This window comes from Rhamphochromis sp. 'chilingali', assembly GCF_963969265.1.
Source record: "Rhamphochromis sp. 'chilingali' genome assembly, chromosome: 14".
Taxonomy (NCBI): Eukaryota; Metazoa; Chordata; class Actinopteri; order Cichliformes; family Cichlidae; genus Rhamphochromis; species Rhamphochromis sp. 'chilingali'.
Genome location: NC_137941.1, coordinates 14,428,150 through 14,452,044, shown reverse-complemented (window position 1 = coordinate 14,452,044; position 23,895 = coordinate 14,428,150). Strand labels below are relative to the sequence as shown.

General features: G+C 40.8%; 1 protein-coding gene across 1 annotated transcript; it reads right to left on the bottom strand.

The window, feature by feature from the left end:
* Positions 1 to 1,278: 1,278 nt before the first annotated feature.
* Positions 1,279 to 21,159, bottom strand: trpm2 (transient receptor potential cation channel, subfamily M, member 2; the record flags this gene model as incomplete). The annotated part of the gene is made up of 32 exons (XM_080903357.1): positions 1,279 to 1,985; positions 2,087 to 2,203; positions 2,594 to 2,695; positions 2,779 to 2,857; positions 2,940 to 3,026; positions 3,122 to 3,151; positions 3,507 to 3,571; positions 3,709 to 3,854; positions 3,957 to 4,041; positions 4,552 to 4,639; positions 5,027 to 5,159; positions 6,519 to 6,700; positions 6,831 to 7,011; positions 7,172 to 7,343; positions 7,685 to 7,817; positions 7,903 to 8,021; positions 9,171 to 9,384; positions 9,525 to 9,623; positions 11,693 to 11,805; positions 11,970 to 12,115; positions 12,204 to 12,333; positions 12,423 to 12,560; positions 12,829 to 13,203; positions 14,270 to 14,391; positions 17,288 to 17,390; positions 18,846 to 19,046; positions 19,152 to 19,213; positions 19,342 to 19,522; positions 19,611 to 19,774; positions 20,245 to 20,425; positions 20,524 to 20,692; positions 20,990 to 21,159. The coding sequence occupies 32 exons, from the start codon at positions 21,157 to 21,159 to the stop codon at positions 1,869 to 1,871; spliced, it is 4,404 nt and encodes a 1,467-aa protein (XP_080759483.1). The 3' UTR covers positions 1,279 to 1,868.
* Positions 21,160 to 23,895: the final 2,736 nt, after the last annotated feature.

The following is a 23,895-nucleotide window of genomic DNA, read 5'->3' as shown; positions in this document are numbered from 1 at the left end:
TTGGTTTAGTCTTATTAGTTTCAGCATTAGGTTCTATTCTTTTGAAGGGTTATTGTATTCGAGGGCGTACGCCCGAGGCTAGACTTAGTGAAATCGCTGTAGGTGTTACAATAAGGAAGCAGAGCTTTCTGAAAGCAGCTGACTTAAAGTCTTGTAACAAACATGCTCTTCAAAGCCTCACCAGGCAGATTATGATAACAAACGTTACCAAAGATTAAAACTAAGTTTATTTCCGGTTTTTATTTTACTTCATTTTTCCAAATTCACAAATCATTTCAGTTATTTTTAATCCCCCTCAAAAATCTAGTTTCTATTCTTGTTCTATTGAACTAAAATGTTTTTTATATATAGCTTTAGGTAACAACCTTTGTTCAGACTAACAGTGACTCTGTGAGGACAGTTGTTTTTTGCTCCAGAGTGGGAACTCTTCATTTTGTTTTGTTTTTTTGTCTCTCTTTGACGTTGTGGCTAAAAATAGCGTCCGTGCGCTGCCGGGAGGTGGAGATACAAATAATAACAACTGAGAGAGAGAGGGAGGGAGGCCGGGACTCTGGCGCCTGCTCGGCGCACACAGTTCAACTTTCAGGTCATAAAGTCACAACAAATCCACGCGGTTTAGAAGTTACTGCTCTTTCAAGCACACACAGACACAATCGGGATGATTTGTGATCATTTCGTGCGTAGTCTGGCCACCTCTGGCTGCACCAATGAGAGCCCGCGGAGGCTGCTCCGAAACTAGCGCAGCGCTGCATGCTTGGCAGGTGGACAAAAGCTGAGCTCAGGGCAGAAAAGTGTTTCACAAGCTTCTCTGTTTTTAAACAGGACGGGAGAGAGTGCAACACGCAAACAAACTCAGGGAAACGGAGATAGATAGTGATATCAGCGAGAAAGCAAGCAGCAGTGCCACAAAGTCAAACTGCTTCAATACAAGTGAATAAAAAAAAAAATTAATCGAGTAAAATATATCCAAATTAAATAAAGGTGAATCAAGGCAATCTAAAAAATGTAGATTAATATTTAATTTCACCAAGTTGTAACATGATTATTATTATTACTGATGATTGTCTTGTGTGTTATAAAAGAATAAGCTCTATAACTGCTACATACTAATAGACAACTGTAAGTTAAAGCACCCTGTGCGCCATTAGTGAACTCTGTTCACTTATAAGAGATCTGTTCCACTTTTTCTGTCACACATATACTGTAACAATGGCTCATATCAAACATCACTGAAGTTTCTAATAATGAGGCCACTATATGTTCAAGTAATCCCTGTCATCTGAGTGCTTGTTTTTATAATATTCTTGGCTCTGTAAGTCATCACTGAGTACATATCCCCAATATGGTATGAGCACAGAAAGGGGAGAGTCTAAAGGGCTGCATAGTCAGGAAAAGATAAATAAGGATTATTTTGAGCTGTGAATCATGCAAAGCTACTCTAGTAGAATTGAAATTTAAAAAAACATAGAGAGCTGGAAATCAACATAACTAGTCCCCTTTAATTATTCCTCCAATTTCTTATCCAGGTTCAGGTTGCAGGGGGTCTTAGCAGAGAGGCCCAGCTGATCCAGCTGTCCGGGGCCTCCTCCCAGTAAGACATGCCTGAAACACCTCACCTAGACCACCCAGACCACCTCAGCTGGCTCCTTTCAGTGTGGAGGAGTAGCCACTCTTCTCTGAATGTTAATATTTGATTGTTTTTAGTGAGCAGCAGTTAACAGTGTAGGTTCAACATTCATTTCATAGTCAGCAGCAGCACAATGTAGATTATGGCTTTCAGTGCAACACAATTAATCGACATATTTAAAGAAAAGGCAGCAGTGACGGGGAGATGTAGAGGCACATTTACAGCCGCAGCGTCGTGAATGTCAGAACTTCCTGTTGTGCAGCGCAGCAGCCAGCCGCAGCGACTCTCTTTGGTTTGAGCTAAGTGTGGCTTTGCTGCTCACCTCCTGCCACTGAAGAGCACCGTTACTGCTCAGCACCTAAAAAGCAACAGATAATAACATGTAAATGCAGAAAGGAGGAAATGTAAAACAGTCGGCCAGCCAATTTATTCTTCACGCTGTAAAACACTCGATGTTACCGTGTTGTTGATGTCCACCATCACCTGGCTTTTTCTATCCAGGTGAATGTTTAGGACAGTCATTTCCACCCAGGCGTTATCCGTGTTCCTGCAGTCATCCACATAACCCTCAAACACCTAAAACCAAACAACCACGTCCATCAACAAATTAATCGATATCATATTAATGTACCGTTTCAGCCCTGGCAGGATGCTCCCCTTCTCTCTTGAATGATTCAAACATTTCTCAGCTCAGGAAATAAGTAATTTGTCTTTGATGTTTACATTTTTTATTTTATAATGTAATATTTAATCGAATGCTTTCTATTGTATCACTAAATTTACTAACCAGTGTTTATATCAAAGACAAACAGAGGGCCTGTTCTTCCTGCTCTCTCAAAATGCTATCAGTGACAGCTGTTGACATGTTCTTCTATCGAAAGCTGTCGTGCTTTACAGCTGTTCTTTGTTTTCATTGCTCCTGCAGCTACTTTAAAGCTTTACCACCACAGTGCTGCACTGACTTACCTTTGTTCCCTCTGACAGTTTTGCGTTGATCGTTTCATACAGCTTTTTCCCCATCGTTTTTTTAAGAGTTGGTGGCAGTTTATCAGCAGAATCAACAGGGCCCTGAAGGTTTTAAAGCCACAGTGTGATTGAACAGTGCAAAAAAATGTATAAACCACATTAAATGGACAAAGACTGGAACTCACTCCAGGTAAAGATAAAGTTCTTCGACTCTCGTCAAAAACTGCCAGGTACTCCAGAACTGACTTCTCGCTGTCTCGCCAGCTAAAAATAAGTGGAAAGTCTCAGATATTTCTGTGCAAAACAACCTTTTTAAAACCTCTGCAGGGGCATTGAGATGACCTACCGTGTAATCACAAGCTCTACACTGAGGTTTGGACCCAGGCGGCTCAGTGCCCCACGCCCACTGATGCCCGTCCTCCCCCCTGGGTTTCTGAGATGACAAGCTCCTTATCAGACATCAAGACATGCTTTTGAGGTTACTATAAGTAATACTGAATAGGTTCTATATCTGTTCTTGTGTCATACCTGTAATTAGCTAAGGCTTCTGGTTCTGATCTGCAGGGAGAAACAATAGATGAAGAGTGTACAGAGATTGGAGGAGCCGGTCTTGTAATTACACAATAAAGTCAAAGTTAGGCCAGAAAGCTTATTTACTGTGTTCAAATAGATTCGACCTGAAAACTGGTAATTCACTTGTCACCGAGGCCCATTCATTGCCTGCTAATTAATGTTTTTATGGATATAATATGCAGGTTAAAAACACAATGTGTATACTCACGCAAAATAATCCCTTTCAATGATTACTTATAACCTACTGGAAGAGTGTTGCTTTCTAGACATGTGAAAAACAGACTCTACGCTGTCCTCAAATAAAACGCTAGTGAAAACAGGAAAGTATGGCTTCACACACCCATCCACATGGTCTTCGCTGTCGTCAGAGGTATAATTAGTTGGTTTGTATGAGCTGAAACTGACCTGGAAAAAAAAGGAGATAAAAACCACCAGAATTATTGGACAATTTATCAGTTCAGTGACTTTCTGAGGAGTGGCAACTGGTGACTTTGTGGTGGAAAAAAATAATATTTAATAATATTTAAATATATAATAAGTACCTCCCAGGGCACCTTCTCCTCAGGCACAGGGAAGCGCGTGAGTTTGCTGTTTGGGTAGGAAAACTGACGGGAATTCACATGGAAACCGCTTCCTTTCTCCGATGTATTCCTGAAAGAATCTGGGGTCTCATCTACGCCAGCTGGAGCTGCAGGTAACCACAAAAATGTGCGCAAACAGCAGCAGATTTAGAATATTTATCAAACATACAACTGTGACATGTAAATAGTGAATTAAATTTGGTACTGACTCCGTGACTGTGTGTCTTTTGAGGGCAGACCCTGAGATTTCAGACTATCCATAATCCACTGCAGGGCTTTAGTAGACTGGCTGACCTGATGAGACAAAGGAAAGTGGATCAACTACTTCTGTTAGCTGCTTAGATCAAGGACGTCAAAGTAATTTTACACGTATAGCTAAGTTTGATCTTAAGTGGGTCAGAGCAGTGAAACTCCTATTTCTGTCAGTGTAAAGTGTAACTACACGTTTAATCCCCGAGATAGAGATTTTTTTCGTTTAACTGTGAACCCACTGTATAAGTACACATTTCTGCATTAGATAGTGAAGAAAACAGGAATCTTATGCCACTTAATTGGTTATTTGCTACTTTATGACTTTGGTGTAGTATGAATGGAAATGGGGGAGGTGTTTATCAGTAGGAAAAGCCATAAAATGTATTAAAAACGCAGTTCAAAGTCTAAAATTCACACCCCTGACACACAAGAGCGTGCCACAAAAAGCGTGCCGTGTCTTTAGTGCCTCAGGTCACCCTCCATTAGCATATCGTGACATATTACAGACACAGGTGCAACATTAGTGCCAACCAAAAGAAATCAGGCCACAACCTGCTCTTCAAGTTGAGTCAGTCTTTTCAGCATGGCAGCAGCGCTCGTTTCCCCATTTCTCTCCAGCAGATCAGTTATGATGTTAACCCTGCAGAAACAAGTGTCAGTTTGAAAATTACTTAAAGAAAATCATCAGTCTTTACAATAAAACAAACAGGAAATTATTATATACTACTTTTTTTTTTAATAACAGAGTGATTTCAATCATTTTTATGTAAATATTGTTTGGTGAAGCAGCCACATCCAAGTCCTTGGACAGAAAATATCTCAAATTACCCTAAATCTATCCAACTGTGTGTGATACATAAGGTGATTATGCATGCAAATTGGTCCTTTGGTCTCTAAAAGCTCATTAAAAAAAAGAACGTGCAATCACATTTTGGCTGGACTGCTCACTCCGTTTTATGGAAACTGGTGTGATGATGCATAGACAGCACACATACAGCGACTTTCAGCTACATTACTGTGAGATTACTTCTGGGCTGTGTCCAGGATGCGTCTCTCCGTGCTCTGGCTCTGCTCCTGCCGTGCAGACACCAAGTATCTGTCTTTCATCAAGGACTCCCAGGTCAGCAGCTCCTCATCCTCTGTCGGGTTGAGCTCATTCTCTGAAAAACAGCATCACATGCTTTGAATCACTGCATAACCTAATTCTGCACATCCATGCGGACAGAAAACCCTGCACAACAGATAAACTGGGAGTGAGTTAAACAGAAAGAGCAAATACTAGCTGCTCAGCGACCTTTTCTTTTCAGTTCATGTTCAGTTTGGGGTTTTTTTTTTTCTGTATTTTATAGTATTTTATAGTTATAATAATCTTTTTAAAACACAAATTAGGTTTTTGTTTAAAGCACTGTCAGGGTCTGCAGATGACCTCTGAATACATTAAACTTTCAGCATCTTCACTGCCACGTTCTCAACAGCACCAAAAACAGGTAAAAATCTGTCGACCATGAGCAGAGGCAGAGGAGATCATCTGCATTAATGAGATAAATAAAGGGTCATACTCTGGTTACAGTATGATGGGGATAAACTGATCCATCTCCATGGCAACCGGGCAAACTTCACCTGCTGACGAACACCATGAGATGTGGCTAAAAGCTCTGAAACTTGTGTTTAGATCTAGTTTTGAAAACGGAAGCCTTCACCTGCATTTGAGATACTTGTTTTGATGTGACCTAAATGTGGGATTTCAGTCATGTGATCTGGTTTTGCTCACATGACTGACCTGCTTTTGGAGCCATACTCACTCCACTGGTCACTCAAGAAACAGTTTTATGTGACAGAAAATACAATATTAGATCTTTTGATCTTGTTATTTCATAGTTTTAGTTACAGTGAGTTAAACGTCACCACTAGATGCCAGTAGATTGCAATCAACTGAGTTCTATTTTCTAAACTCTCCCAATTTAGGTGCATAATTCTAGATAAGTTGGTATTGGACTTGGACACTTAGCAAATCAGCTGTCACACGATGTGAGAATATGGTCAAACTGTTCATCAGAGGGAAAGTGGGATCTTTAGGACACTTGAGCCTAACATTAGATGGAGTGATGCCAGAGTAAAAGCAGCTGTTGTTTAGCCGACTCACTGTCTGCTGTACAGAGATGCGAGGGTTGCATGGCTAATCTGCTGATATGTTTTTGTGTGCTAGAGCACTGACTTCAGTTCAGGAGATGAAGCTTGAGGTGATGAGGAAGAGGATGACCTTTTTAAAAAGATCCCATCTCTTTCCTTAGCGTTTTCACCATACATAGGTCTAGCTACCATCTTTCATACCTTGAGTCTGAAGTTGCAGGCACAAATTTAAATCTGCCTTCGTGGCATGTGAACGCCTACAAGTTCTCTTCTTCTTCACCTTTGGGGTACCCTGTATGTGGGTGGTCTGTAGCCATGTACATAAATAATGAAGCATTTTTAATTACACAAAAGTCTGCAAAGGTGTGGATAAACACTTCAGCACTTACTGAACTCTTTGTATATTTTGGGGGGCCTCCGCAGCACCATGCTTCTGATGAAGAGGTAGATATGACTGAGGATGATGAAAGGAGGAGGGGCAGCAGGTCGACTGTGGTACTCCTTAATTAACTCGTATCTTTGAAACTTCCATATTTTGTCTGTGTTGTCCTGGACTTCCTCAAATGTAAAGCTGTGCGGGACGATAACACGAAACATAAGGAAGTTTAAAAATAAAAAAAAGGCGAGGGCTCATCATCATCATCATTAAAACAGTAAGATGACAGAAAAGCTCATACACTTTGATGACAAGGAGGACTCACTTGAAAATTGCTATTAAGAGGTTGAGCAGCAGTATGTTGGCAAAGAGCAAATAAACACAAAGCATGATGATGGTGAGCCATTCAGGAAAGACCGGGCTCTGGTTTTCGTTCAACACGGGACATTTAGGCTTCAGGGGATCTGTAGCATTCACGCTGCAAGAGTTCATGTCAAACTCAGTGTCTGCAGGAAGAAAAATGACATCCTCATTAGTGATGAGCAAAGTTGAAGCCTTTGGAGGAGAATAAATATGTGTAACAAAATACTGAAACAAATTATTACAGCTAAAATAAAAAAATATATATATATTTTTTAAAGTATAAGATTCTCAAAATCCACTCACTATCAATATTTTTGGGAAACTGGCCAAATATGATGAGGTATGGCTCGTAAAGCACCCCACGGATGATCCAATCCAGACGATTTTCATTGTGGATGAGGATGCCTTGTTTGGCGACACCATAAGCCACCACCCAGATACTCAGGAGGAACATGAAGAAGAACATGTCCATCATCTGGAGGATAGAAAGGCACCAATCACAAGCAAGAAACACTCAGAAATTGACACATTTAGAAACACGGTTGCAAATTCTGACATCTCATGTATGCTTAGGGAGTAAATAAAGTGTAGCTGAACACAAAGTTGAGGTCTGACTGACTGAAATAAGTGTGGTAACAAAATGATCCAAGTGTTCAAAACACCTTTTTGAAACACAAGGACTACATTTCATCTGCAGACTATGATCGAGGCTCGGTGAGGTAGAAGCCTCTTATTGTATTAGGTAAGCGTGTTTTTTTGGTGTAGCCATAAAACCTCAGGTCAGCATGCTTTGTATTTGTTCTGTAAACCCCTCACCATCTTTCTGACTATGATGATTTTGGGTCCAAGGGTTCGGCTGATCGTGAAGATGGCCATGAGACGGAGGCAGAAGACCACAAAATCGATGCAGAGGATGATTTTACCCAGATAAAACAGCTCGGTTGTCAGCCTGAAGTAGGAAAAGCTTGGTGATTCATAGATAATGCAGTGGGTGGATTGATTTCCACAGACTGTCTTAGAGAGCAAAAACCCACCTAAATGCAAGGCCGATAAGGAACAGGACGATGGAGAGGACATCTAAAATATTCCAAAACTCATTGATGTACATCTTGGCTTTCTTACGAAACCCAAAACCATCTGGATCATGAAAGAGCTGAAAGAGAAAAGAGAATTAGACATAAGAGGATTTTATATTACTTAGCATTCGACATACAATCACCTATCATTTAAATTATTTTGATTACTTTCTAATCAATAAATAAATCATTAAAGGATAAAGAAGCCTTTGAAATGAAAACAACAAAAAAAGACAGAAAAAGGGAGTTACTCAGGGACAGGATTTAGGTAGGTAAACAAATTGACTGCCCTCTGTACATCAAGGGGAACTGTGTTAAAATGGGTCACACCCAGAAATCCTCTGAAGACCTTTCCTGCCAGCACCATTAAGAAGGTACAACAGCGACTACAACTGCTGGAGCCTACAAGCTGCAGGCCTTGCCTTTTAAGCTCCTCTGCTTAGAACGTAATGGCATATCGTATCTCTGAGTAACAGATCACAGAGCTCTTCAGTGGGTCATCAACACAGCACAGAAAACCATGGATTGCTGTTTACCCTCCCACTGCCAGCTCCTGTCACCTCTTAGGGCTGCACACTTGCTATAATTCCTCACATCCAGGACGCCACCTGTTTGACCTGCTACCCTCTGGATGGAGCGGGACCTTCAGAGCATTTTAAGGACTCAAAGACAGTTCGTTCCCAGGGCCATTTACACAGTGAATTTCAGCTAGGAGTAAATGTCTGTTTACAGGTTATATAATGACTACCTTTTAGGGAAATGACTACTAAAGGTAATTACTTTCAAAGATAATTATATTCATTCTGGTGCAATAATTACTCTCACTGGTGAAACAATGTCATTCATACTACCCCAAAGATTACCCTGATGTAATTTTATATTTATTTATTTGTGTAATGCTTCCTTTTCAGGCGCATGCTTATTCTTTTCTGTCCTATTTTAAATGCATTCGTTTTTGCTGCATTTGTTACAACTACAAAGGTTTTCTATTCTCTGTGGACTTGCTCTGTTACACTGCTCCCTCCTCTAAAAGAAGAAGGGTACTCACCATTTCTTACTGCTGACCTTTTAGACATTTGAGCCTCTAAAGGTGAATGGGGCCACTGTCTGTGTTGAAAAATTCAAAGACTGTCTCTCTACAATACAGTACAGTGCACACAAAGAGAAAAAAAGGCTATTTGTTTGTTGTTTTGTATCATTTGTGGGTCTGAGCCACAGTTTCTCACCTGTCTGATCTCCTCACACACCAACGAGAGCAGCCAGATGTAGAGCAGCAGCTCGCCAGCAGAGGGCGTGCTCTGGAAATCGATCATCAGCACCACAGCAAACAGGAAGAGGAAGGCAAAATAAAATACAATGTTCCAGTAAAATTTAACCTGTGGGGAGGTGTACAGGTACATCAGCCTGGACCAGCAGCCCAGAGGCTTCATGGGCTTCAAGCTGTGGACAGAAAGATCACTGCAGTTAGAGAGACAATGCCATGTTTTCATGTATCCACTGTTTATTCAACTTCAAATGACATTTAAGGTCATGCAGCGATGAGGGTTGATATTTGCATTAAGGAACAAGTATGTACATACGGGCCATAACCATTTCTTCTAAGTGTGCTTCCTGTCAGGGTCTCCACTGTCTTCATCTCCTCGTCTTTCGCAGTTTCTCTCTGGATGATTTCATCATGTCTGTGGAAAAGTTACACTTTTGACCACAGCTGAAACTCAATCAGGTATTATTATTAAAAAGAATACAAGCAGAAAGTTAAATTGGGGCATTGTTTAATTAACAATGTCAAAAACCCTCCAAACAAAGGCATTTGAAACCATTAATCACATTCGTCAATAATGAATCGTAGTTTAAATGCGTGGCACCTCGCATTATGAACATTGTTCAGCATATTATGAAGAATACGCATTGCTCTATAATTCATAACAACTATCTCAATTAAAGTTAAAATCTAAAACGATAAATAATCCATCCATTTCTTCCTTTGGGTCACGGGGGGCCTAAACAGAGAAGTCTACACCTCCCTCTCCCCAAGCCACCTCCTCCAGGTTATCCAGGGGAACACAGTGGCCAACCGAGTGTGTCCAAGGTCTACCCAAGGGCCTCCTCAGAGTAGGACATGCCCGGGAGGCGACTGCCCCAACTGGCTCCTTTCGACATTGAGGAGTAGCGGCTCTACTCTGAGTACCTCCTGAATGACTCCTCAACCTATTTCTAAAGAAGAAAGCTAATTTCCGCCACTTGTATCTGTGATTTAAAATAATAAGTAACAATAACAGGCTTAAAAAGGAGGTTAGGCATAACATTTAGGACACAACAATTTTCCAGTTTTTGGCATCAATTGAGACGTTAACAATTAGATTAAAGTACAAGTACATCTAGTACCGACAGTAGTAACAATTAGTCACACACATCCTTACATTACACCAGATGTAAGAATCTCCACTTAGTCACTGTGTAAACTGTCACGTTTCTCTCGGTGAACTTCTGTTTAGCATCCATGGTGTTGTTGTCAGATTTTCCTCCTATGGGTTTTTGGATGTTAACTATTGTTTGGCCATATAGCTAATCTCTGTCAGGGAAACTTCCAGCAAAATACACATCTAAATCTTGGAAAGTGACTTCATTTTTTCCCCTGAATGCACTGATGAAAGCTTTATCTGCATTTTCCCTCCTTTATCCTTCTTATTTGCTTTAAAAATTCATCCACACATGGCAGCAATTCCATGGTGTATGAAAGATGAATCAGGAGTCATTTTAGATGACACAGTTGTAGATATGTGTTGTACGGTATGTTTAGTCAGTTTCTGTCAAATGAAAACAAGTGAGAGTTGTCTGTGCCTGGACATTACATTGGTGGCTTACTGTATATTTATGTATTTGTGTATGTTTAAAATTAAGTTAAAGTAAAACTTTTAATATGTATGTATTGTGACAAAGTGGTAGGCTTGAACTTATTTACCACTTGTGCCTTAAACATATTGATTTATCCCATGTTATTTTACAGTTGGCCATAATGCTTTAGTTTAGACATTGCTGGTGTAACTTTGCTCTACATACTCTCCTGGGTTTGTTTGTGGTAGCGTTATGTTACAGTTTACATCCATGCATATGCTTTTAAAGCAAATACTACTTAACCATCAGGTGGTTTGAATTTTTTTCTGCCATAGGCAGAATGACACGGTAAATTATGTTTGCTTTTGTTGCTTTGGTTATAATTACCTTTGTTTGTCCCTTTGTTCTGGTCATACAGCCAAAACAGGTGTGTGGGAGGGGCCAAACTGGCACTTCCTTTTTATATAAGGTCATGAGGTCATTGATTGCATCATTGGGTACAACCAAATGAAGGGTTTTTCCTTTTGTATAGTAATGTTTATTTTCTTCAGGGTTGTTTTGAGATGGTAGAATGGAGATGCCAGGGAAAAAAAATGTGACCAGTGTTGCGTTGATGCAGTCTATTTATCACTTTCCTTACCACTTGCTCTAACCTACTTCAAACACATCTGTACAGTAGCATGGCATTATCCATTATTAGGCAAAAAAGCCTTTTGTGTGTGGTCTAAAGCCAGCCCATCCAACTCCCTAGTAGTCATTTACATATGCTATGCTTCCTTTCTTCACTTGGGAAGAATTTATTTATCTTATCTCTATTTTGCTCCATTCTGTTTGCCAGTGTTAATAAAAACACATATAAACACAGTAGCATTGTACAAGCCATTGTACCCCTTAGCTGGCTGGCAGGTCTCACCTGAAACACAGAAAGCCAGTGAAGATAAGAGGGAAAAACACCATGCAGATCAGCACTCTCCACACAGGGTTCTCTACTGAAAGCTTACCACACCAGATCTGAGTCAGCAGAGCCTGAAAGACACGTTTACACAGACTGCATTATAATGCAGCACCAAGAAAAAGTTTGAAATTAAATTGAGCGATTTCTTAATTTTGTAACTTTAATTGATCTACTCAACATTGTGATGTATAACACACTGGCAATCCCCTCTGGAAAAATCTAAAATTTCCTCTACCTGAACACCAGACTGAGCTATGACGTTTTTGTCATCTGCCTCGAGTGCCAGCCGCAGGCATGTCGTTCTGCCCCACAAGTGTGACATGCGAACCAGCAGTTTCTTAGCGCGTGACTCGTCACTGTTGTGGCACTCGGTGAAGACACCTGGGACACACATATACGCAGCCTGAGGATAAATTCAAGCCCCGTAACAATCACGGTCAATTCAGCCATGTTATGATATGTGTTATACCAATGGCATGTTTCTCATAGTGATTGGCGAGTTCTCGCATTTCTTCTGCATCATCTGCATCGCTTCCTTCTCGTGCCATTTTCTTCAGGATCTTACTGGCAGCCAGAGCAGCAGACATACAATCCCTACACTGTTAGTACACAGATACAGAAAGATGTGAGGTCATAAACACGCCACGCAAGCAGCTATGGTTGAAGTTTCCAGAAGTGCTTTCGTCACCTGCTCCCAGGCAATTTCAGCCAGTTCCTTGTTATTCTGGACGACAGCCCAAAGGAAAAGGTCTGTGCCCGGGTCCCTCTGTGTTTCAGGACTGTCCTCCCTGAGCTGAGCTTGGGAACTTGTCTGACTTTTAGACGGCTAAAAAGAAAGTGAAGGAGTCTGTTATTATTATATGATTAATGTTCACAATGCCAGGATTTCTGATATAATGATACCCTACAGCATATTCAGTCTAAATACTTTGCATATTTACTGAATATTTTACTCCTACTAACATCTATTTCCATAAAATAAGCTTTCTCAAATTATAAAAAATAAAATTGGGTAAGATACAACACGTGATTAATTGGCAAAAAGACAGATTCAGTGTTTCAAACAAAAAAACAGAGTGGATGAACTAACTCACTGACAGTGACGTTTCATCCATGGACATGTTTAACTGGTCTGTGGTGGTGGAGGGAGGATAGAGGGGCTGGGTGAACTTCCCCAGCAAGTGGCGCACCTCATCAGAGACATAAGTTAAGGAGATCTTTTCGCCTTGCTCCCTGCAAGCTCGAGTTCTGATGCCGAAAGCTTGCCTCCCGCTGCGTCGAGCACTGTGGATCCGCTTAGCCAGCTTGCGCAGAAAGAAGCAGCTGGGCAGCTGTGTGTAGAGCTCACACAGAGTTTCCTCCTCCTGCAGGAAATCCCTCAGACTCACACCGTTCTCCAGCAACAGACTCACAAACTGAGGCTTGTTGCCAGCCAGGGCTGAGAACATGGCCCAGTGGAGGTCGTTGGACTAGAAGCAGGAAAAAAATCAGAACAACATCATCAGAATTTTTGTTGTTTTTTTGTCTAGTATCATTGTTTTAGAAACAAAGGATGGTGTGATGGCAAAGTTCAACATGGAGACAATAAAATGAAGGAAAAGCAGACTGCTATTTCTTTCTAGACCTCTTCTCTGCTACTCGTAAAACCTTTATAATATGCTGCTGCTGAATCAGCTGACTTTATGGTGTTATGGTGGCAAGAAGGCTTTCTGTATTGATAATATGGGCTGGGTTTACCTTTGGAACCAGTTTCGAACACAGCAAACTCTCCCTATAGTTAAACCAATATGTATGTCAATTATTTACAGTTTTTCACTTCTCCAGTGAAAATGGCATGTGTGGCCAGTCTGGCACCTGATAGGCTCACATAATTACCTATTTCAGTTTTCCCATTCAATAAATTTATCTTACTAATACAAACCAGGATTTCAATGCTTTTTAATCACAAAGCCTGTGCTGTAAAGGTCATGATTTTTCTCTTTCATTTCAATTCCCTTTTCCCCCCTAACATCAGAAATCAGACTAAGCAGTCACACAAGAGGTAGGTATCAACTAAATAAGGCAACCCAGAGTTTCCCAATCTAGCTATGAGTTTGTTTGCACAAAAGGGAAGCATGTAACCAATCAGAAACATGGACAGCTTTACTAGCAACAGAGTGATATACTTTACAAAGAAGGTTAAATGTTAGAGAAAAGACTGGAAAAGCAGTGTGCATGAAGTCCAAGAAAAGTGTGTAAACTGAAAGTAAGTAGAGAAGAAATATAAAAACGTTAATTTATTATTTTATTTTTACATAATTCAAACAGAATTACATTTTAGAATAACATCACCAGGTGCAAGGCTTAGGTGCCTTGCCTTACAGAAGAATAAAATTCAGCATTACTTGCAGCCAGCAGGACAGAAGGAAGGGATAAAGTTATTTGGAGGAACTGATGTTTCTTATTGATGTTCAGCAGGAAATGGGGGAGAAAAAACACTATCTGGGTAACTGATCAGAGAGTGATGTTGGTTTTCTATTTAAAAGACAAACCCACCTTCCACTGGCTCTCCTCAGTGAAGATCTCAGTCTCAGCTATATCCACCCGGTTCCAGGTTATAGCCAGCTCCAGCTGCCTATTCCAGCATTCAACTTCCAGGAATTCACTGGATCTTGAGGCTGAAAGGAGAATTTACAGTGATTCGATTTATTTGTCTCTTGTCTCTCTAAAAAGCTCATCCACTGCTCGGTGCATTTTAGATAGTATCGGAGCGATCGTGGCTCAAGAGTTGGGAGTTCGCCTTGTAATCGGAAGGTTGCCGGTTCGAGCCCCGGCTCAGACAGTCTCGCTCGTTGTGTCCTTGGGCAAGACACTTCTCCTACCGCCTACTGGTGTTAGCCAGAAGGGCCGATGGCGCGATATGGCAGCCTCGCTTCTGTCAGTCTGCCCCAGGGTGGCTGTGGCTACAACTGTAGCGTGGCTACAACTGTAGCTTGCCTTCACCAGTGTGTGACTGGGTGTGTAAAGGGCCTTGGGGTCCCTAGGGGGGACTAGTAAAAGCGCTATACAAATACAGGCCATTTACTATTTGAATGTAAAAAGTTGTTTTTTTCATTTATCCAATGACTAATCTAATTGATTTTTAAATAAATTCTTACACATCTGAGAATGATGTTTTTCCCCCAGCAAATCTTTTAAAAATATTTATATTACAACAAAAAGACAAGCAAGAGTCCAGTCTGACAAGATGGAAGCATGGACGTGTTTGGTTTATCATCAAAACCAAATATCAAACATAAACCAATTATTTTTCTATTATAGTGTTCTTGATGCATTAGTACAGGAAAATTTCCAGTTGTACTACCAGGACTGTAGTCATGTGACTATAATGGGAGACACTGGATGACCTACATTAGCTGAGATAGCAGAAAGGCGCCCAGATAATGTGGTTTAATTACCCAGATGGATGGAAAGTCTGGACAAAGCTGATAAACTAGAATGATGACTCATCACCAGAGGTGTGGACTCGAGTCACATGACTTGGACTCGAGTCAGACTCGAGTCATTAATTTTATGACTTTAGACTTGACTTGAAAAAATGTTCTAAGACTTGTGACTTGACTTGGACTTTTACACCAATGACTTGGGACTTGAATTGGACTTGAACCGGTTTACTTGAAAAGACTTGATATTTTACCCCAAATATAAAATTTAACATGCATATTATATGGAGATTGAAAATGTGACGTCATTCACGGGTAGAACCGCAAAGGATTCTGGGAACTCGTGGCAAGCGGTACTAGCGCACGCAGGCTTTCAATTAAAATCAGTCACACAGCGATAAAAAGAAACACAAAAATGTCAAGAAGCCGTTGTATTATTAACTGCAATAGCCGGTCGCATGACAGCCACGGGAAGCCGACGGGTAAAGAGATCGGTTGTTATCGGATTACGTCGTTGAAGAGAAATTGTTCGAGCCATGTTTCCGAAGTAACAAAGAGGCGACTGGATTGCAGCCATTCAAAGATCAAATATAACGTCCTAGAACACTCCAGCTCACAGGTTAGTCTGCTCCAAGCATTTACACAAAGGTCAGTCTGCTGTTGTAGTTAATGCGTCATTTTTCTTAACATAATTGGTGATATAGGTTACAAGCAAGTCTGGCGCTGAACAGAAATTGTGGCGCTATGCTCCTTTATTTATTGTGCATAAATAGTGAATTGTCCTGACACAATATTGCGTTTCGCTTCTGTTATTATGGTACACTGACAAAAACACATACTTTTATTCACAGGATAAAACAGGTTTTTTGTATCACTAATTGTCCAGTACGATTACAGCATACAATATTATTGTCACTGCTACATTTCTGTGATGCTACCAGAAATTATTTCCACTACTAATTAATTACCGTTGAGCTCAAAGGTTATATTAATAAACGGTTAAGGAATGTATATTTATGACGACGATTTGTGAGACTGGTAAACTTATGATACGTACGATGGTCTTTCGTTCTACACGGTGCATTTCAAGGTCCTGCACCCATCCGTCGGTAAACTGTACCTGGGCTTGTTGCAGTGACCGGAAGTTACTAAACTTCATGAGTGTATGCACTCACTCCAAGAACCGTATAATTATAAATATGCATATAAATATGCTAGGATGAGATAGCTGACTTCATCTAACTAGCAAATGTTTTCCAGGCTACGTTGGTGATACAGTTTTTTTTAATGTGTATGATATTTTTGTCATGCGATTTTAAAGCTGGTCCTACAACCGCATCCAAGAATAACATGCAGCGTATCTCAGAACTGTCGGTGAAAATTATTCTTGGAGCTAAGTTTAATTGAGCTGCATTTTAAAGAGGTGCAATTTCACAATTTGTGTATATTTTCTAAGTTCACTATTTTGTCATGTGTTGAGAAAAACACAGATTTTAAAATTACATGGTCTAATATTTACATTTAGCATAACTGCAACATTATTTTTTCATTTTTTTTTTAAAGACTCGAAAGGACTTGAAATTCAAAGTTTCAGACTTGTGACTTGACTCGGACTTTTACACCAGTGACTTGAGACTCGACTCTGACTTGCCTGACATTACTTGAGACTTGACTTGAGACTTGAGGATAAAGACTTGAGACTTACTTGAGACTTGCAAAACAATGACTTGGTCCCACCTCTGCTCATCACGGTCAAAAGATTAAGTGAATGTCCAGTGTGGTGGACTCACTTACGGTTTCAGTGCACTTTAGCTCAGATTTCTTTGCTAAGCTTGGTTTAAATGGGTTTCTTAGGTATTTTTTCAGAATATCATGAGGCGTTATTAGTCTGAAGGAAGCATGGCACATTTTTAAAGACATCAAGTGTAGTTTTCTCTCTGTAAAGATGGTATCAAAATATCTTCAACTGTGGGACATTCGATAGCACATTTATTTTTCTGACTGGAAATATTATACTTGCTAAGAGCCTGTTTGGCACTAAGCCAGTCCTTCTTCATACTTAATAGCGTGTGTTATGTTTGTAGGCTGTCTGGTTAGGATCCGGGCATTTGCTTCAAATCCATATTCTTACCTTTGAGTAGTGCTTGAAGAATGGCCACATCCAAATCCCCGTGATAGTCCTCGCTCACTCTGAACACTGTCAGCAGGTGTGACATCCTGATGATGTCCTGAATCTACAAATTCAATAAAGAAAAACGTTTAAATACTGGAACCACTGTTTCTTTGGCTCTGGCTCAGACATCTCTGGTGAGCACACAACAAACTTCGTGCAAATATTTTCATCTTTGATATTTAGTCATTTAGCTGCAGGAAACAGTTCTGCAGCTAAAACTGTGCTGTTCAACATATGTTACTGAAGATGCATGGTGATGAAGATGAAGGTGTCATCCTGACAAAGAAAAATGTGAACAGCAAATGTAATAGACCTAAATCTGACATAAGACAAGCAGACATGAAACACATGAAGGGAGAGGAGACTTAGACACAGGGGGGTGAGGACCTTAGAGGAATCGAATATATATCGAATATATATAAGGTGCAATATGGGAAGAAGGCAAGCCAGCAGAGGCAGTGTGATGCTTTGTGCAATGTTCTGCTGGGAAACCTTGGGTCCTGCAATTCATGTGGATATTACCTGGAAATGTACTAACTAGCAAAGAACTGTTGCAGACAATGTAGAACCTTTAATGGAAATGGTATTCCCTGATGGGTGTGGCTTCTTTCAGCAGGATGATTCTCCCTGCCACAAAGCAAAATAGTCCAGGAATGGTTTGAGGAGCACAACAACGAGTTTGAGGTGTTGAATTAGCCTCCAAGTTCCCCAGAGCTCAATTTCCCCAATCGAGCATCTATTGGGGAAATAAAGACTGATAATGACTGAACAAAAAAACCTATGTACATGGATGCCCACCTCACAATTAACAGGACTTATAGGCTCTGTTGCTAACATATTTTTGCAGCTATAACAGGACACCTTCAGGGATCTAGTGGACTCCATGTCAAGGTCGATGGGTCGGAGTCATTTTGGCAGCAAAAGGAGGATAAACACAATATTAGACAGATGGTCATAATGTTATACCTGATTGGTGTATATACATTGTGGCAATATCTAACACAGAAAACATCATCTGAGATGATAATGTCAACTACTAGATCAGTCACAAAATATGACTCATGACCATCCAAGTAAGGCATGTATGAAAACACTGCTTTTACACTGTCAATTTAGGGCAGCTATTGCATAAACATAAGTCTGGGTGGTTGTCTAATATCCATCCATCCATCCATCCATCCATCCATCCATTCGCTTATCCTTTTCAGAGCCTATGCCAGCTGTCATAGGGCAAGAGGCAGGTACACCTTGGACAGGTTGCCAGTCTGTCGCAGGGCTAACACACAGAGACAACCATTCGCACTCACATTCACTCCCACAGTCACACCTATGGGCAATTTGGATTAATCAATTAACCTATCCCCACAAACTGCATGTCTTTGTACGGTGGGAGGAAGCCGGAGTACCTGGAGGGAACCCACGCAAACACGGGGAGAACATGCAAACTCCACACTTTGGGCAAAAAAGCTTCTATAGTAAGTTCAGTAATTTTATGGTATTCAGTATATTTACATACCTTCTTGGTCCATTCTATGATTTTGCCATCTGAGAATTGTTCATACTCTTGACCAAAAAACTTCTTCATCAACTGCTGGATGAGGGCAATAGTGACTCGGATTAGTGGCAGTCCTGACACGTGTGCAATAACATCTGCTATTCTCCCAGAGCCCTCCAAGATCACGCATGGTGTTCCATGGAGCATAGCATTGTAGATGGTCTGAGAGGAGACACACAGGGCAGTTATACAACACACACACACACACACACACACACACACTGACACTGACACTGGGGGAGAGAGGCCAAAAAACAGCTGACTCACATTCAGCGTGCCTGGTCCGCCATCCAAAACCACACACACCACAGGAATAGTCACACCAGTCCCTAAAGATCAAATATTTGATCAATTAAAAAATATATATATCAAAAGCTTGAAAGATATATTATCATATTTCAATAAATATCTGTGTTGTCTTATTGATTTTTTAGATACTACATCTGTTATCTTTAACCTTTATTTCCAAGACACTTTCTGGTGATCCACATCTCTAGGCAGCTACGCAATTTAATCTCTACACCATAATGTCCGTGGGTTCCATCATCCACCAGTAGGAAGTGGGTATGGTTGCTGTCGAGAGTGGATAGTTGGCCCTGGTTCCCAGTGTCCATCAAATAATGGGCAGGGAAGCATCCCTAAAGGAAAAAGACGGAGAGTGAGAAGAATTTACAGTAACCGAATGCTAAGAAGATGATGCCATCTCACCATAAGTGTTTGTCCTACCTCTGGATGCACCAGTGCTTTCCTGTTATGAATTATCCCCCATGTTGCCACTCCAATAGTTACAATCTTGCCCTGCATGGAGCTACTCATGGCGTAGTCCCTCACAGCCTGCCCCACGTGCTTCATCACACCTGCGTGGGTACCACCAGTGATGATCCATGCACCTGCGTACAAAGCAGCATATTCACCAGTAGAACAAAATATCTCTAAAATATGAAAGTCAATATTAAGAGCCTTACAGTCCTGACTTTAAAGATAGGACTCCTATGTGAATGTTTTTCTGGAAACAACCTAAAAATCATGCAAAAAAAGGGGGGTGGGGGTGGTTAATGGGGGGGGGGGTTGAGTGTGGGACTGTTTCTGGGCCTGGAGCAATCATTTTCTGAAAGCTTCACAAGTCCGCAAGGTTACCAGGAAACCAGGAGAGATATTCAGGATGCTAGAATTACAAGTTTTTACTGTTTTTACAGTTAGTACAAACGCAAACTACATATAGCTGAAGTCTATCTGACTACCAAAATGAACAGAACAGAAGCACGGGAGGTGGCACGTAGCCATAAAAACACTACTTTCTGTGCAATGAATGATCTCTCACACACAAATCTATTGCTCGCTTGCTCTTGTTCTGGCTGACCTGTTGTCTGGGCCACTTTGATCAGCCCTCTGTGGAACATGTTCTTAAGATGAGACTTCAGATAGAAATTCTTGGCTCCTCCGGTAACTGAGATCAGTAGATTGGGGGGGGACAGTTTCCATTGTTCAGTCAATAACTGGTACAGGATCTCAGGGCTGGTGTCTGTGGACACTCGGGCGTACTGACGGTGGACATGTACACACAGATTTAAAGGATGGCATAAAGACTTGCAGATGTGCATTTACACAGTAACATAATGTAGAGTAAGGACTGGCTCACCTTGCCTGTCTTTTGTCCCAAACCACCAAAGCTGATGTCTCCAAAAGCGTCAGTGGGCGCTTCACGGACATGTCTGTGTATGTTCCACGACTCGCCTGTGAAGTCTTCTGGCTTGATGGCTTCGTCTGTATGATCAGTTTTTGCGTAGCCACACTTACACACATCCCCACTACAGAAACAGTAGAGAAACAGAAGCCGATGTTTAAGATTTAAAAAAGTATAAATACATTAATTCTTCTTCACCTGCTTTGCAGATATCCAGTAGTTTTAATTAAAAAGCTAATTTGTTTAGAAATGCCCATTTTTTAGTGTTCAAAGTTTGTTTTGCATTCTGTATTTTATTTAGCTGAAAACTGCATTATCATGTAACTGTCCCCACAGCACCACTCTATTACAGCAACAACAAGAAGGTCAGTCCTAAGTCAGTCCTCATCAATTCAGCATAGTGCAGAGCAGCCCAGCTTACCTTCCATCTTTTTCAAAAAAGCAGCATTCCTTCTTGCAAATGTTTTCCTTGATCCAGGAGGCGAGAGCAAGGCGCTGGAACGAAGGGGACAGAAAAAGGTGTTTAGAGGGTCTGGCTGTGTTAACCGCCAGAGTATGAACTAGCCGTGACTCCAAGCCAGCTTCCGACATCCTGGCACAACATGGGAGATTGTGTTGATGAGATCGAGCTTAGGATGAGGTCTGCCAGAGTGGCAGGAGAGAGGAGGCTCTGCAGCAACCGCTTTGGGTGCTCGACATTGCAACAGTGATGTCAGAGCTGTGTTGCTGCTGAGCAAGCTGCACGAACCTAATACTTACTGTAGAGGAAAGGCAGCAGTCGGGCAGTGGTTGTGGATCAACACATAAATGCGTTAATGAGTGAGTTAATTGCACTCAGATTTCTTAATGAGGGCATAAAAGAGCAATGATTTTTAAGGAACTAGCACAATTTAAAAATAATTCCTATCATTATAGCCAAACTATTATACTTGTGAACAAAACATGAAAGACAGTTTAGGTTTAACATAACATGAAATAGTAGAAATCAAAGCACATTTATTCAGTTACTGTACTCTACTTTGCTCACAGATTTTAATTAAGTATCTTGATTTCATGATGTCTGGCTTCTCCTCCACTCTATACAGCACTTTTCATCACAGGAGCTATTTGCCAGCTACACTTTGTAGATTAATATTGTATATATGAAACTCATGATAGGTTAATGTAATATAAGTCATTACATGAATACTTTTGGTTGTGATATATTACCCCATTTATAGTGAAGTTTAGAAAACAGTACTTTTAATATGGATATGATATAGTTACAATGCCAGTTTTCTTAATCCTAATCCTGTGTGAAAAATAAAAGCTTGTGACAGATAAACACCCACCTTATACAAAGCAGAAACCAATCCTTGATTTATTCCATGTGTTTTTTGCTGCTGCAACTGCTGAGTCGCTTGGTGTGGGTGAACCTTGCTCTCAAATTTAGGTAGCATATCTGAAAGCGCAATAATAAAAAAAAGAAAAGCTTGCTGTGTAAAAGATTTCTTGAAGAGCTAGCGTCCAAAAACAACAACAAGAAATAATTTACAGCTAGTTACACACAGATAACACAACATGTTTAAGCCCACACTGACCAGCTGTTTCAGACATCATCAACGAAGCCTTCAAGACGCCTCACATGAGAGAGTGAGAGGCTACGTGACTTTATCACATCACACTGTTAAACTGGCTCCTCCCTCAGAAAACAATATAAACCACCAAGGGATTTCACTAGATGACATAATCTGCTATCTAGCCAGGCTTCGTATTACTCACAGTTACATAGCCTGAGATATACCCTCACTGGCCACTTCATGAGGTACACCTTGCTAGTACTGGGTTGGACCCCCTTTTGTCTTTCAAGATTTCTGGTCCATGTTTAGTTGATAGCATCACACAGCTGCTGGAGTTGGCTGCACATGAATGATGTGAATCTCCCATTTCACCACATACTAAAGGTGCTCTATTGGATTGAGATCTTGTGACTGTGGATGCTTTTTGATTAAGGTGAACTCAGTGTCATATTCAAGAAACCAGTTTGAGATGATTTGAGCTTGTGACATAATGCATTATCCTGCTGGAAGCAGCCATCAGAATCTGGGTACACCGCAATCAAAGGGATGGACATGGTCAGCTGTAGTGTTTAAGCAGTGGTCAGTTGGTAATGAGGCGCCCAAAGTGTAACAAGATCTCCCACCACCATCAACCAAGCCAAAGCATAGATGCAAAGCGTCCATGCAATGTTGTTAACGCCAAAGTCTGAGTCCAACATCCAAATGTTGCAGCAGACTCATGAGACGAGAAATTTTTCCAAGCTTCCATTGTCCAATTTTGGTGAGTATGTAAGAATTGTAGCCTCAATTTCCATTTCCTCGCTGACAGGAGGGGCACCCAGTGTGGTCTTCTGCTGCTGTAGTCCATCTGAGCTGTGCACTCAGAGAAGCTCCTGTACATACTTTGGTTGTAACGAGTAGTTATTTGAATTTTTTGTGTTGTGTTTTCTGCCCATTAGCTTGATGCAGTCTGGCTATTTTCCTCTATTCTGCAACATCAACAAGGCATTTTCACCCAGAGAACTGCTGCTCACTGGATTTTTGCTATTTTTCAAACCATTGGGGAAAAAAATCTAGCACCAACAACTGCATCATGTTCAGTCACTTAAACCACCTTTCTTTCCCTGATGTTCAGTTTGAGCCTCAGGAGGCTGTTCTGACCATGTCTCCATATTGAAGTACTTTGGGTTGCTACCGTGTGACTGTCTGATTTATTACCTGCATTAACAAGCAGATGAACAGGTGTACCTAATGAACCGGACGATGAGTGTATATTCAAAAATGTGAGTTCAACACGCTGAATGAGATTAGATTCACCAATTATGTAACATGCCTATACACATTTTAGTATCATATATAAGAACGCTTTACAGAATCGTTTGCACACACACACACACACACACACACACACACACACACACACACACACACACACACACACACACACACACACACACACACACTTACCTCCTAGATCCTCCTTTCATTTAAAAATACAACAAGAAGGACATGAAATCACTTCTTGGGACTTCTTTGAATGTCGCACATTCCCAGGTTTATGAAAACGGTGTGTTTTATGTGGTATGGCACTAGTTGCCAGGTAACACAGATGGGATCAAGTTACTGAACTGAGCACTGGTTCACTATCAGGAGATAAATATACTGCGGTTATTGCGGCAAGTAATCAAATTTAAGTTTCTGTTACATATTTTGACACAAAGTTTGTTATCAGTGCTGATCCACTATAAATGTAATGATTGTCCAGTGTCTGCTCTATAATTGGCCTCCA